At 54.2% G+C, this 13750-nt stretch overlaps 5 protein-coding genes across 5 annotated transcripts; 2 read left to right on the plus strand and 3 right to left on the minus strand.

Moving 5' to 3' along the window:
* Nucleotides 1-188: 188 nt before the first annotated feature.
* On the minus strand, nucleotides 189-2026 carry CCOS01_04146 (uncharacterized protein; the record flags this gene model as incomplete). The annotated part of the gene is made up of 4 exons (XM_060452329.1): nucleotides 189-349; nucleotides 457-662; nucleotides 757-1607; nucleotides 1913-2026. 4 exons carry the CDS (start codon nucleotides 2024-2026, stop codon nucleotides 189-191), a joined length of 1332 nt encoding a protein of 443 aa, XP_060316287.1.
* A 645-nt stretch (nucleotides 2027-2671) lies between these two features.
* Nucleotides 2672-4007, plus strand: CCOS01_04147 (ribonuclease P 40kDa subunit; the record flags this gene model as incomplete). The annotated part of the gene is made up of 5 exons (XM_060452330.1): nucleotides 2672-2815; nucleotides 2895-3039; nucleotides 3095-3259; nucleotides 3321-3449; nucleotides 3511-4007. 5 exons carry the CDS (start codon nucleotides 2672-2674, stop codon nucleotides 4005-4007), a joined length of 1080 nt encoding a protein of 359 aa, XP_060316288.1.
* A 50-nt stretch (nucleotides 4008-4057) lies between these two features.
* CCOS01_04148 (ankyrin repeat protein) lies at nucleotides 4058-4753 on the minus strand (the record flags this gene model as incomplete). Its single annotated transcript, XM_060452331.1, has 1 exon — nucleotides 4058-4753. The coding sequence occupies one exon, from the start codon at nucleotides 4751-4753 to the stop codon at nucleotides 4058-4060; it is 696 nt and encodes a 231-aa protein (XP_060316289.1).
* A 1026-nt stretch (nucleotides 4754-5779) lies between these two features.
* Nucleotides 5780-8311, plus strand: CCOS01_04149 (fungal tRNA ligase adenylyltransferase; the record flags this gene model as incomplete). Its single annotated transcript, XM_060452332.1, has 2 exons — nucleotides 5780-8005; nucleotides 8060-8311. 2 exons carry the CDS (start codon nucleotides 5780-5782, stop codon nucleotides 8309-8311), a joined length of 2478 nt encoding a protein of 825 aa, XP_060316290.1.
* Nucleotides 8312-9044: 733 nt separating this feature from the next.
* Nucleotides 9045-10901, minus strand: CCOS01_04150 (uncharacterized protein; the record flags this gene model as incomplete). The annotated part of the gene is made up of 5 exons (XM_060452333.1): nucleotides 9045-10052; nucleotides 10105-10163; nucleotides 10216-10338; nucleotides 10394-10756; nucleotides 10826-10901. The coding sequence occupies 5 exons, from the start codon at nucleotides 10899-10901 to the stop codon at nucleotides 9045-9047; spliced, it is 1629 nt and encodes a 542-aa protein (XP_060316291.1).
* Between the last annotated feature and the right edge of the window lie 2849 nt (nucleotides 10902-13750).

The raw sequence follows: 13750 nt of genomic DNA on the forward strand, positions 1-13750 counted from the left end.
GAGGATGGACATATTCCAAGGCCAAGCGATTTAAGGGAGGGGGGGGATCACGACACGTACAGAAGAAAGAGAAACGCATGGTATTATCATTATTATTTCTTATCGGGCAAACGGTCATGGCATCATCAAAGAAGGAGGCTGGGTATTTGCTGTACATGTCTTTTTTCTCTTGGTTTCTTCTTCTTCTATCAGGCTTCTTCTTTTTCAAATTTTGTGAAGTAACCCCGTCGGAAGGGGTTCAACTCATCTGCTGTTGTTCCTGCTACGAATGTGCGTTTGTAGGCCGCCAGCCTTTCCGGGTCTACCTGGTTGTCGGGTATGCGCCGGTATGTGATGAGTCGACGGGACCCTATTCGAGAGTCAGCATGACTGTGGTAGCCTGGGATGGGAACAATGACTATGGATGGAGGGATGGAGCTCGAGTAGGCAGGTATTTAACGATGGAAAACAACTCACATTTGTTGAACGGTTGTACGCATGTGACGACAATGTCGAGGCGTGGGTGTTGCGGTGTGGGGATCTCCTGGTCCTCGTCGTTGGCGGTTGGCATCCAGAAGGAGAGGCGGCCGCCGTCAACGAGGGTCTCGGAGGCGAATTCGAGGATGTCGTCGAGCATGGCGAGGAAGCTGTATGGTTTCTTGGGGGCGATGAAGTCTCCCGACCTGGTGTTGTCAGCATTATTGATTCTTCGTCCATCATGGTAAGACGGCAAAGGGTGAATGAAAAAAGGCAAATTGAGGAAAAGGGGTCACCAACTTATACCGCTGTTTTCCTGCCTCGACAACCCACGGCGTCTTCTCCGGATCGCGACACCCCAATACCCTCAACCCTTCTCTTACACCATACGGCGGATCACACACAATACCATCAAGCCACCTCACCCTCCTCACCGGTGAGTTGGTCAAATCTGCCGTCCAGAACTCGCCAATACGCTCCGAAAGCCCATATTGCGCGAAGTTCCCCTTCACGCTCTTCTCCCCTCCGCTCCCACGAATCGCTCGCCCGTCAATATCGCTCCCGAACCCGAGCGCTCCAAAATGCGCACACGCAACGGGGAACGACCCCGTCCCGACAAACGGGTCGTAAAATAGCTTCCCGGGAGCCGCGTGCGCGAGGTTGGCTGTCACCAGCGCGAGCTCCGAGTCCATTGACGTGGTACTGATGTACCCCCGTTTCTTTAGATCATATTTCAGGGAAAGAGAGCGTGCGCCCGTGGCGAGGAAGCGGGCTAGGTGGACGCGTTTGGGTCCCTCTGTGCCGCGGAGGTCCCAGTCTTCGAAAATTGTGAGGTGCAGCTCGGGGGTCTTGAGGTCGATTGCGCCGTGGAGGGGGAGGTATTTGTATCCGTTTATGAGGGAGACGAAGGAGGCGTGGGGGCGGGAGGATTGGTATGTGTCTAGGGAGAATTTAAAGGTTGAGGAGCCGACGGCGGACCAGTCGAAGGTTGTTGGTGACGGGGAGGCGAGTTGGGATTTGAGGATGGGGTGGATGGCGTCGTGGGTTGGGGCTGAGGCGAGGAGGAGGTGGATGGATTGGGTTAGGAGGGAGCGGGCTACGAGGCGGGGGGCGAGGTCGATTGAGGGGAGGGTGATGATGCAGAAGGGGGACTAGTTGATGTTAGCATTTGTTTGTGAGATGTTAGGTGAGGTGAGAGATGAGTGTTGGGTTGGGGATCTTGTGGTGTTGGTGGTGAGGCTCTCATCAGTGGTAGGTTATGGTGAGAGACGCCATATCTGGTGAGTTGAGAGACGAGGGTAAAGTACGAGCAAAACGACATATGATGAGCTTATGCAGATTACAACGTTGTGTGTAATTTCTCATTGTGCATGAGCCAAGAATCGTGTTGAATAATTGTGAAAACAAATGAAGTTGCCATGTATGCCATATAGAACTGGTATATTTCAAGACTCACATCTAGGCTGTACTCCACAACCTTCATGTCGATGCCCTCCAAATCGGCGAGAGCCTGTAGCTCAGGGAGCCGAAAGGACTCGTGAGCCTGGGAGAAGCGGACGAGGAACTCCATTACGAAGATGACTTTGGCGTCCTAGATGGTGATCTGATCGAGGGTGTCTTAGGGTCCTCTCTCATGAGACTCAGGTCGGCTGGGCGAGTGAGGAGGGGCAGCCCGTTGGAAAATCCTGGCGCAAGCGCGGGGTGAAAAATGCCCCTCGTTTTTTTTTATTCTCTTGCGCTCTGGAGGCTTATTGGCGACGGTGTTTGGTATTAGCACTGGCACAACTCAGAGAAAGAAGAAAGAAACAAGAAGTCTTGCTACTCATAGATCTGAAAGGTCTTGGATTACCCTGTAGTCATGTCAAGAGTTCCCTTTTTTTCTGGTGCTGTATGGAAGAAACGTTTGCGCAGTGCCTCTCATCCCGCTGACTCGAAAAGATGATTTTCTGGGCGCAGAGTCATTCGGATGCGCACACGCCCTATTGAACCAATCATCAGCGATCAGAGATAATTGAGTGGATATCGAGTGTACTCTATCGACGCCTACCGTGGACACAAGAAGACCGCTCCAATATGCAATTCTCGAATCCGCGGTCAAGCTCTCGTCTCACTCACGCAATATCACGACCAACTTACACGCCCTGATCATTGGTGCCAACTTCAACGCAAATCAACCAAGCTCAACCGACTTGGTAACAGTGCTTCTCCAGGGAAAATGCTCTCATTCCCGACGCCTAGCGTCTACCAATCGCCAAAATGTTTCGTCACATACGGCACCATGCCTCACATTGAGCCCAAGCAGCTGCCGACAAAGGGGAAGCCGTGGGCGCCTATCCTGGGACAAGGATTCAACTACAAGGTTTGTCTTTTTGAACCATTGAAACCGGAACCTTGGCAAACCTCCTCTATGACTAGGCCTTGAACTAACATTTCAAAAGGTCGACCTCGTCCTACCGCAAGAGTGCTTCGAGCTAGTCCGCCAAAAGCTCGTCGAAGAGCTCCCAGCACCGACGTTCCACCGCGTCATCATGACCCTCGGCCAGGTTCTGGACGGCGGATTCTTTAATGAGTACATTAAGAGAGGTAGATGCAACTTCATCGCAGAGTGTGATGTCGCGTGGGTGCTGATTCTATGTAGGCAACATCCTCATGCTCTCGGAGGGCAGGACAAACGTTGAAAATGTATTCTCGCTTCGCGAGGGCCTGTTGACCATGTACCTCGACAAGGAAACGTACGAGCGTGCCGGTCTTGTTGGAAAACCTCACGGTGTCAAGGGGAAGAGGGGCTTGAAGCCGCGATGGGGTGAGCAAGATGAACATTTCACATTGCAGCACGGCACTTTTCGAAACTAACGACCTTCAAGTTGTGAGCTACCAGTTGCGAGACCCGGCTATGTTTCCTGGCAAAAAGGGCTTCGACAGGTTGGTGTACGCTTGCAAGAATGTTCTCAACACGCCCATGACGTGGCTATTCTGCAACGCGGCGACCACTAGTAAGTTATTCACCCAAGCTTATCCTGTCTCTGGTGCCTACTCTGACATAAATCTCCTCAGCACCATCACCAGATCCGCTGGACCAATATTTTCCAACAAGATACACGTGCGAGCCATCCTTCGCACCCGACTTCCAGGTCCAGACACCACCGCTATCACTACCCTTGGATATCATCCAAAACGGCGACAGACCGGGCCTCGAAGATTTTGCGACAGAGACGTACGAGTGGCTATCTCTCATCCGTCTGCAGAGCCCCCGCGTCAAGGCAGGGGACACCATCGACCCGTACCTCTCACGCTACCAGGTCCCCGGGGACCCGGACACGCCGTCACACGCAAACGTGTGTAAGATCTCGTGGCAAGGCTTCTTCGCCTCGCACTGGGTGCGCGGCGTCCTCATCAACGCCCTCGTCGCCTTGCCGTCACGCACCTGGTTCTCGCTAAGCGCGACGTCCATTTCAAAGGGCATGACGGGCGACAGCACCGAAGTCGCATTCTTCCGGCCGCCCGAATCGCCTGGCCATTACCTATTTTGGGAAGTCAAAGGTGATGAATAGCCAGTTGTTAAACATAAACAGAATGCTTTTCTTCTCTCTTCAACTTCTTTTTAACCTTGCTTCTGACGCACACTGCGCTCATCACCCAGGTCCTGACCGAGGACGGCATCCTCGACAAGGCGGCGTAGCTCGGCTTGGCCCGTGGCGGTGTGGAAGTCCTCCCTCTCGGCCAGCTGCTCTATCCGGCGCTTGAACTCAGGGTCGACTTCAGCAGGAACTTCCTCGGCTTGGTCCATGGTGCCGAGCGTCACGGCGAGACCTTCAGGGACGGGCGGCATGTCGATGGGCGGGGCAGCGGTATCGGTGGTGGCGGCGGTGGTGGTAGAAGTAGGAGCGGCAGCTTTAGCAGCAGCGGCGGCAGAGGCGCTTCTCTGTGTCTCGATGCCCTGCAGGTACTCGGCGATCTCGGGGTAGTCTCCCTCGCCCTCAATCTTTTGGCTGGCGGTGATGCCGTCGGCGCCCTTGGCGTTGATGTCGGCACCAAGCTCTTCAACCAGGCACTTGGCAGCAGCAACGGTCTCGACGACAAAGAGCGCAGTCTCCTCGTCTTCGTCCTTGATGTCGACGTTGACGTTGAATTCGCGGATCAGGGCGCGGAGGAGCTCGAGGTGGTTGTAGCTCGCGGCGGCGTGGACGAGGGAGTAGCCGTGCTCATCCTGGCCGGAGGCGATGGCGGGGTTCTCGCGGAGGAGGGTAAGCAGGGCGTCCGGGTTGTCGGCGGCCAAGAGGTAGGGATTGGGAGCCATGGTTGGTTTGGTCAAAGGTATTGGCTTGGAAATAAAACTTGCAGGAAAACTCTTGGGTCGGGAAATTTGAGGCCAAATTGGTTTTCGTCCAACAATGTTATGTTGCTGTCTTTGCTTGTTGGAAATTTTCTGCCGGATGAGGGGAGCTCCCGGCGTGACGCACACAATGGAAAGTTCATTGACCCCTCCAAAGATGGTCCTTACCGCCTACCTAGACTGGATGAGGTAAGCTGCAGTGGTCGGGTGTTGGTGGGGGTTGGAGGCCCTGGAACTTTGGCCCTTTGGGAGCTGTGCTGTGCCCCTCCAAGCCCCAGTGCCCCCCCGAAGAATCCCACGACGTTGGTGGCAGTGGCGCTTATCCATCGCGCCTGCCCAATGGGCCACCGTACCCCAATGTGGAAAGCGCAAGGCACACCAGGTAACCTAAGGAAGGCACAAACCACCACGCCATTTCCCGTCGATTGGCCTCCTTCCCCCGGCGTGACTACCGACGTCTTCTGAGAGTTCAACTTGCAGTGCTTTGAGGACTCTGTTTCTCTACTTCTCTGCTTCTCTTAGGTTGTCTTCCTCTCGAGTTCTTTCAGGGTGTGACTTAGCCACACGCTAATATTTTGAGCTGAGGCCGCTTGATCGAGACCCCCCCAGGTTGGAACTTTCTCTCGTCCGTTGCCCAAACGAGGCAGTTAACAGTGACTCACCTCCTGTACTGCGTTTGCTGCGGTCTGTACCTACTCGACCTAAGGTACCTCAGTGTTTACTTTTTTGCCAATCTCAAGGTTGTTAGTCAAGGATTAGGCTTACATCCTATTTTCAAGTACTACAAAACAAACGAATATCTCACCCTCCCAGGCCGAACGGTCAAGTGAGATCATCTTCACACAACTTGTCTCTTCTCCTTTTTCAACAGAGAAAGGGACAGCACAAGCGTCGTTCTTTGTCGTCCTTTCCATGTTCATTGCCCGAAGGGCACTTTTCTTCGCTTCTAGACAATCCCCCCTCACTTTCAACAAACCCTTTACCACAACAATGGCGACAGCAAACGCGATGAATGCCGAGGCAGTCATGCCCAAGGTCCCCTATGTTGCCCAGGACGCCGGAAAGGTCTCAGAGATGGTTCACGCCCTAAACGACGCAAAGGCCTACAACAAGTTTGCAAAGTCAAAGGGCGGTGGCTTCTCCTGCAAGAAGACGTCTTTCGACGTCAAGAACTCCCAGGATGGTGTCACTGTCGACTCCTGGAAAATGCAGGAATGGGACTACAAGAAGAGAGGCCTGCCCACCTACGCCAGAGGTCTCTTCACAGCAAGAAACCGCCGAAACGAGCATGAGATTGTGACGCGAGGCTACGACAAGTTCTTCAACGTCGGCGAGGTCAATGAGACAAAGTGGGAAAACATCATCCCGAGAACAAAGGGCCCCTACGAGCTCACCCTCAAGGAGAACGGCTGCATCATCTTCATTTCCGGCTTGGAGGATGGTACGCTGCTGGTATGCAGCAAGCACTCTACAGGTGATAGGGCCGACGCCGAGCTTAGCCATGCTACTGCCGGAGAGCGCATGATTGAGAAGCAGCTCGCTGCCCTGGGAAAGACAAAAGAGGACTTGGCCAGGGAGCTCCGGGACCGGAATGCCACTGCTGTGGCCGAACTCTGCGACGACTCTTTTGAGGAGCACATCCTCGAGTACGGTCCTGACAAAGCCGGCCTCTACATCCACGGCATCAACTTGAATCTCCCCGAGTTTGCCACCTACCCCAGCGCCCTCGTTCAGAGTTTCGGCAACGACTGGGGCTTCAAGAATGTCGGCTTGATCGTCATGGACGATGTCAACGAGGTCAAGAAGTTTCTCGAGGAGGTGGCAGAGACGGGCGCCTACGGCGACCGCGACGTTGAGGGATTCGTAATCCGCTGCAAGGAGAGTCACAACCCGGAGTCTGTTCCCTACCGCGACTGGTTCTTCAAGTACAAGTTTGAGGAGCCCTATCTGATGTACCGCCAATGGCGCGAGTGCACAAAAGCAATGATCTCCGGAAAGCCGCCCCGCTACAAGAAGCACATCAAGATCACCGAGGAGTACCTCCTTTACGCCCGCCGGCGCCTTCAGGCCGACCCCAAGCTCGCCCAGCTCTACCAGCAAAACCACGGGATCATCGCTCTCCGCAACGACTTCCTCGCCTACAAGAACATGAAGGGCTCCGACGCCGCTAATCTCGAGCTTGAGGATGGACCCAACAACGTCAACGCAGACGTCACCGGAGACGTGATCCTGTGCCCCATTGCCACCATCGGCTGCGGCAAGACTACTATCGCCGTCGCCCTACAGCAGCTATTCAACTGGGGCCACGTGCAGAACGACAATATCTCAGGCAAGGGCCGGCCGCCTCGCTTCACAAAGGCCATTCTCGACCTCCTCAAAGATCATCCCGTCGTTATCGGCGACCGCAACAATGCCCAGAAGCATGAGCGCAAGCAGATCATCACCGATGTAAAGGTCCAGCACCAGACGGCCCGCCTTGTGGCTCTCTACTTCGCCCACGACAACTCCAACGTCGACGAGGTCCGGCGTATCACCCAGGAGCGTGTCATTGCCCGCGGCGATAACCACCAGACCATCCACGCCGCCACCGACGCGTCAAAGTTCCTCGGCGTCATGGAAGGCTTCATCAGCCGCTTCGAGCCGCTGACCGCCTTCTCTCCACCCGACGATGGCTTCGACAACGTCATCAACCTCGACCCCACCGCCGGCAGCCGCGAGAACCTCGAGAAGGTCATCACCGAGCTACACCGCATGTACCCTAACCTCGTCTCCGAGGTCCCCTCCGCCGAGCAGCTCGACAAAGCCATCCAGTCCGCCTTTATTGAGTACAAGCCCGAGTTCAAGCACAACATTCCGGACCGCGGTCCCCGCAAGGACAAGCAGGGCCAGCAGCAGCAGGCGGGTCCCAAGCCGAAGAAGAAGAAGCCTCTTGAGTACATGTCCGTCGAGGTGCAGTCCCAAGAAGTCCGCGGTGTCCTCGACGGCGCCTTCAACAAGGTTGACGCCTCCACCTCCCGCTTCTACAAGCAGCTTCACCAGACCCGCCGCGTCCAGCCCAAATTTCACGTCACGCTCATGCACCGCGCCAGTTCAAAGGACAACGCGGAGCTATGGTCAAAGTACCTCGCCCTATTTGCCGAGGCGGAAAAGGAAAATGGTACCCAGGACCAGGCCAACATCCGCCCCTTGGGCGAGTGCTCCGTCGAGCTCGAGCGGGTAAGCAGAACCCTTTCTGATTTTCCATCTACAGACTGACTGACTCTCGTATAGGTGGTCTTTGACGACCGCGTCATGGCCATGGTCGTCCGCCTAGTCGACCCGACAGGCCAGTGGAAGTGCACAAACAACGTGGCCCACATCACCGTCGGCACCCGCGACGACGCCGTCAAGCCAAAGGAGAGCAACGACCTCCTCGCCCGCTGGCTGGACAAGGGCACCGGCGGCGAGACGGGGATCCAGGAAGTCGTCTTTGATAACAAGCCCAACCTGGAGGGAGTCGTCCGGGGCGTTCTCTCAAGGTAATGCGGGTATGACAACATTTGGAGGTGAGATTTGGTGGCTTTGTGAGAGTTCGCATTGCGAAGAGGCGTACCCAAAAAAAGAAAGGGCAAATGGAGAGGATTCGTGAGAAGTTCTTTTAAATACCAAAAGTTTCAGTCTTGACCGTTAGTTGAGGTCTACATCGTGGATAGTCCTTATTTAGACCAACTCCCCTTTGAGGTTTACTTTTACGGGCTATCTCAGTACCAAGTGATGTGTTATGCGATTGTGCGTCAAAACATATGGGTTGATCGCCAGTATCTAACCGCGAGGCGGGACACAACTCAGACATTATTACTTATCGATTCGTTCTAGCCAACGTGGAGCATGCTTGTTTCGTGAGGCCGCAATGCATAAGCCCTGTCAAATGTGAGGGGGGCGGTTTAAAAGCATCAGCGTGACACGTTCATATCATGGTCACATCGCAATCCTGTCATTGATAGTACTTTGAATGCTTAATTTCATGGCTCATTACTAAATGAATAGTGTACAGTCCTGGCCCAAGGGAAAGACTCGATAAACGTGCGGCGTCCATCACCTTGTTACCCTGGGCTTGAAGGTATCCCCTCCGAACCATGGTAATTCCCAAAGCAAAAGTCGTTAACAAAGCAAGCCGAAAACCCAAATTTTGTCATCCGTCATCATCGTGACTCAGGTGAGTCACTAGTTCCATCGTCATACGAGATGGGTATCAATTAGAAAGTGGGAAGAGCATTTACAGCTCCTGCTTGACCTTTTCCTTGGACTCGACGGCCTTCTTCTGAGCGGCATCAGCACCAAGACCGATCTGGTTGGAAACCCAGTTCCAGGTGTCCTTGACGTTCTCTGCGACCTTAGCGAAGAGAGTCTCGGAAGGAGTCGAGGTACCGTACTTGAAGTACGTGTACTGCTTGCGGGCGTAGGCGCGGAGCTCGTTGACAGTGGATCCCTGGGGAACGTTGACACCGTAGCTGTCAAGGTAGCTCTTGAGCTCGCTCTCGCTCCATGTGTCAAAGAAGTTGGACTTGACCGCGTCGGTGGCCTGGGACAAGTAGCTGGTGACGGAGGCATAGGAAGTACCACCGGCAGAAGAGGCGGAGCTGTAAGCAGACTGAGCAGCGTTGACAAGCTCATCGCGAGTAGCGTCCTTCTTGTCGGCAACATTCTTGACGGCAGCGTCACTGCTGGAAGCAAGGTACTTGCGGAGGTTCTCGGTGGAGAGATCATCGTAGGTCCAGGCGCTCCAGCCAGTGGCGGCCTTGTGCTGGTTCTTGCGAACAAGGGCACGGAGCTCATCAGTCTTGGATCCCTGGGGAACGGGAACGCCGCGGGAGTCGAGGTAACCCTTAAGACGGCTCTCAGACCAAGTACCAACAGCCTCATTGAAGGCCTCGGTAGCAGCGTTAGAGGCAGCATCGGTGGCCTTGGCAGCAGCCTGGTTGACGTTGGAGGTGGCAGCACCAAAAGCACTGTTAGCCTTGCCAGCAATGTTGGAGTTGAGGAAGTCAGCACGGTGCTTGCGAACGAGAGCTCTCAGCTCGTTGGTCTTGGTGCCTTGGGGAACAGGGATGCCGTTCTTGTCAGCAAATTCCTTGAGCTGAGACTCGCTCCAGGCATCAATGACCATGTCGGTGAGAGTGGCATAGGCCTGCTGGGCAGAAGCGGAAGCGCTCGCGGCCTGCTCCTGAGCCTTGAGGGAAGCAAGACGGGAGTTGCGGCGAACAGAGGCAATCAGCTTATCGCGCTGTGTAGGAGTTAGCACATGGGCAGTGCGCGGGCATTTTCGTTGTACTCACGTTGGTGACCTGGGGAGCGGGGAATCCATGGGTATCAAGCCATTCCTTGAAGTCAGACTCTGCACATGAGATTAGCGTGGGAAAAGCAGTGGGCAGAGAATCAATACATACCGGACCAGGTCTCATACAGCCAGTTGCCAGGGTAGGAAGCGGTCTCGCCAGCCTTCTGGGCAATGGTCTCGTAGTTGGCGCGGGCCTTCTGGAGGATGCTGTCACGGTTGCGGGGCTGGGGGACTAGAATGATGTCAGTCTCGGAAACTTGTGGCACCAAGATTTGCTGTGAACATACCGGGAATTCCGTGCTTGTCAGCAAAGGCCTTGAGCTGGCTGTCGGTCCAGCTGTCCAAGATCCAGTCCTTGACACTGAGGTAGGCGTTCTGAGCCTGGTCGCTCGTCTCGTACCAAGAGCTCTGAACCTGAGCGACGAGAGACTCCTTGTTGGCCTTGGCGGCGCCCTCGGTCTCGAGACCCTTGGCCTTCAGGTAGCTCTGAAGACGGTCGGTATCCCACGAGTTGTAGGGGGAGACAACGTAGTCGTTCCAGTTGTTCTCGATCAACTTCTCGAGATCCTTACGGTCGGCGGGAGTAGGGTAGGGGATGTCATGGTCAGACAGCCAGCGCTCAAGCTCGGTCTCGTGCCACTTGTTGTAGGCTGCGAGTGATATTTGTCAGTTTCATATCAAACAAATCAAGACAGTGATGAATGCTGAATATGACGTACCAGCCTTGGAGAACCAAGAGCTCGCGATGGCGCCCTGGGCGGCCAGAGCCGTCAGGACGGCGGGGAGGAAACGCATGATGTTGATTTGCAATCAGTCTTCCAATGAAGAGCCAGAGATGGGGGTATCACGAAAAAAAGAGGCCCGGAAAGAACTGAGAAGATGAGTAAATCACAGAGATGTTGATGTAGAGAGGAAGAAACAGAAAGGTCAAGCTCGGGGGAGAGGTTGCCAAGGGTGTAGGTGGTTTTTGTTGTGTCGACGGGAGGCGGGATGGCAAGCTACGTGCTTGTGTACAGGGGGGAGACGTAGGTAGACGCAATGTGGACGGGGAACCTAGATGAATGTGGAGGTGCAGGTGCAGGCAATAGGCGGGCAGGTTGACGACAGGGAGGAGATGGGAGGCGTACAGACTACCTACGGAGCACAAGTGAGGAAGGGGCCTTGGGGTCAACCAAAGGAAGGCAAGCGTCAAGCTTGAAGCGTCAATTCTCACCCAATGGACCACGGATGATCTAATTCACGGTAGGAATCCATCACGTCACTGCGCTGAGGTACGATTTGGGGGAAATTGTGGCTGCATTTGTGACCTTGGGCGCCCTGGGTGCCTTCCCCGTGGATGCATCTCATCTCTCTCTCGTCCCGTTGCTGCGGTGGCCATGGCATTCGAGGCCTTGTGGATGGAGGAAGGAGCGGGCGGTTGTACAATACCTACCCACGTATCCGTACATACGGGATACGTACTTTCTACACCTTGCCTTCGGTGCCTTCCTGGGTAAGGTGCATTGCCATACATATAAGTCGCACCTGCCTGGTTCAAGAAGCACTTGCCGCGGCCAAAGGAGTGACGAGCGAGGAGCTCCTTCTCTTTCGCAAACTTATTGCATGGTGCACCTGCCCAAGTCTTCCCTTGCCTTGCTATTCAAATTGTTTGGAGACAACCGGCCGGACGTTGAGACAATCAAACAAAACAAAGAAAGAAGAGACATATCGTATCCATACATGGCATGTCCAAGCTCCCCACGTAACTGAGCAACACCGACTTACCTTGGGGGCCAACACAGTTAGGTCGATAGGGCAGTCACGTCAATTCAATGCAATAGCACCGGCCAGGACAGGCCACATGCCACGATGATGTGCTTCAGAGACGATGACGGAAAAGGGCAACAAAAAAAGCTCTCCCCTCCTCAGCCATTCAGAGAGCTCCGTAAAGCTCATCTCTGTTCAGCATGACGTAGCTACCCCCCTGTCTAGTGGATTTCTTACGCGGTGCGGTGCGGGTTCGCTGCGGTGTCCGGGCTGTTTGGCGGTGCTTGGCTGGGCGGTACGTACCTGGTGCAACGTGCATAGCGCTGAACATTAAGGTTGCAGGTCAGTTTGGAGCCAGGACGGTGAAACCATTACTTTGATGGGAAATATGGGGGACATGTTTATGCCATTCATGCCATCAGCCTGAGATACTTGAATTGTCGTTTGGGATTAAAGACTCAGGATAACTTCATTTTCATGTTCCTGTTGTTTGTGAACCAATGCTCAACACTTTTCGTGTAGACGGAGCTTGGGGAAAGGAAAGGTGAGGTGCCTTCCTGCGTCATCCTTAGCTCCAGCGGGAAGCTGCGAGCTCTGTCTTACTCCCTGCCTGCCCAATGGCTCTTGTCCAGGAACAATTGCTCCGGTGATGTCACTCTGAGCTAACCCCACGGTCACCACAATCAACGATGGGGTTTTGGAGTGTGAAAAAACCAGCCACTTTCTCCGCACCGCCACCAGCTGTCACAACAAGTTCTTTCCTCATCGTGATCCTTGGCAATGACCTATAGACAGGTAGCAAGGTGATCGTGCTTGCCCGTGGTGCTTCCCTTTCGATGATGGGACGGACGGGGCCGGGTTGTGGGGAACACCCTGCCAGCTGGCGGTCAGTGCTCTCCCACACCGTAAACTCACATGCTTCACCGAGACTGCCAGACCGATCAAAGGCCTGGACCGGTCCATCATCGTCATTGCTCCGGCCCCCCTTTCCCTGCTGGCGCGTTTGCGGACTGGCCCTCTTTTGACAGCTGCTTCGTCTATGCTGCTTCTCAAAGATGTCAAGATATGAATACTCCTTTTCGCATTCTTGACTTCCGAGTTGCCTGTCCGGAGATCGTGCACGGTATTATTTGGGGATTATGTCTGTTTCTAGTGTCATTTGATGTGTAGACCTTGCGGTCTGTATCTTGAGCTATCTTTCTCAGTCATATTAGCCAGTTGACCCAAAGGTAGCGAGACCCAACGAGTTTGCGTGTCTGAGGATCTCTCATCCGGACCAGTAGGTATGGATGCGATGTTTCTGCTTTTGTTAAGTTAGTTGGTGTATACACTCTGCCCGTCTCGAGGCCTGTATAACGAGCCATTCGTCCTATCAATGTCGGGAGGCAAATCTCATGGCAGGAATCTTACCTAAGTAGCTTATCTTTCGCAAGATGAATGCATTATGAGTAATTCCGAGCGACTTGCTAGTGAAGAAGTCGGTGAAACTCGTAGATGGCGATGCGAGCCCATGGTGTACGTATTATGTTGTGTGGAATATGGGAAGAAGGCTTAGAAGTAGAGACGGATTCGACGTTGATTCTTGCATACCTTGCCATCAAACCACAGTCAATACTGCAGATTCCTTACCACTGGGCGTAGCCGTTTGACCAGATGCTGTCGTCTACCGTGAAGCCCGTACACTTTCACACCGGTGGCCGTAAATCGTCGACACAAGCTGTGGACCTTACACTTCAACGAGTTCACCGCCAACAAGGTCGACTGACTTCAACAAAACATTCATTTCCCTAGACATAGGTGTTGTACAAGCTGCCAGAAAGCAGCCTATATAGCCCTCATAGACTCCAAGCCTTTTCCGCCCCTGAACCCCCAGCCGTCTTCCCCGTCCCAGTTTATAA

Source organism: Colletotrichum costaricense (assembly GCF_030867565.1).
Source record: "Colletotrichum costaricense strain IMI 309622 chromosome Unknown Scaffold_4.1, whole genome shotgun sequence".
In the NCBI taxonomy this organism is placed as follows: Eukaryota; Fungi; Ascomycota; class Sordariomycetes; order Glomerellales; family Glomerellaceae; genus Colletotrichum; species Colletotrichum costaricense.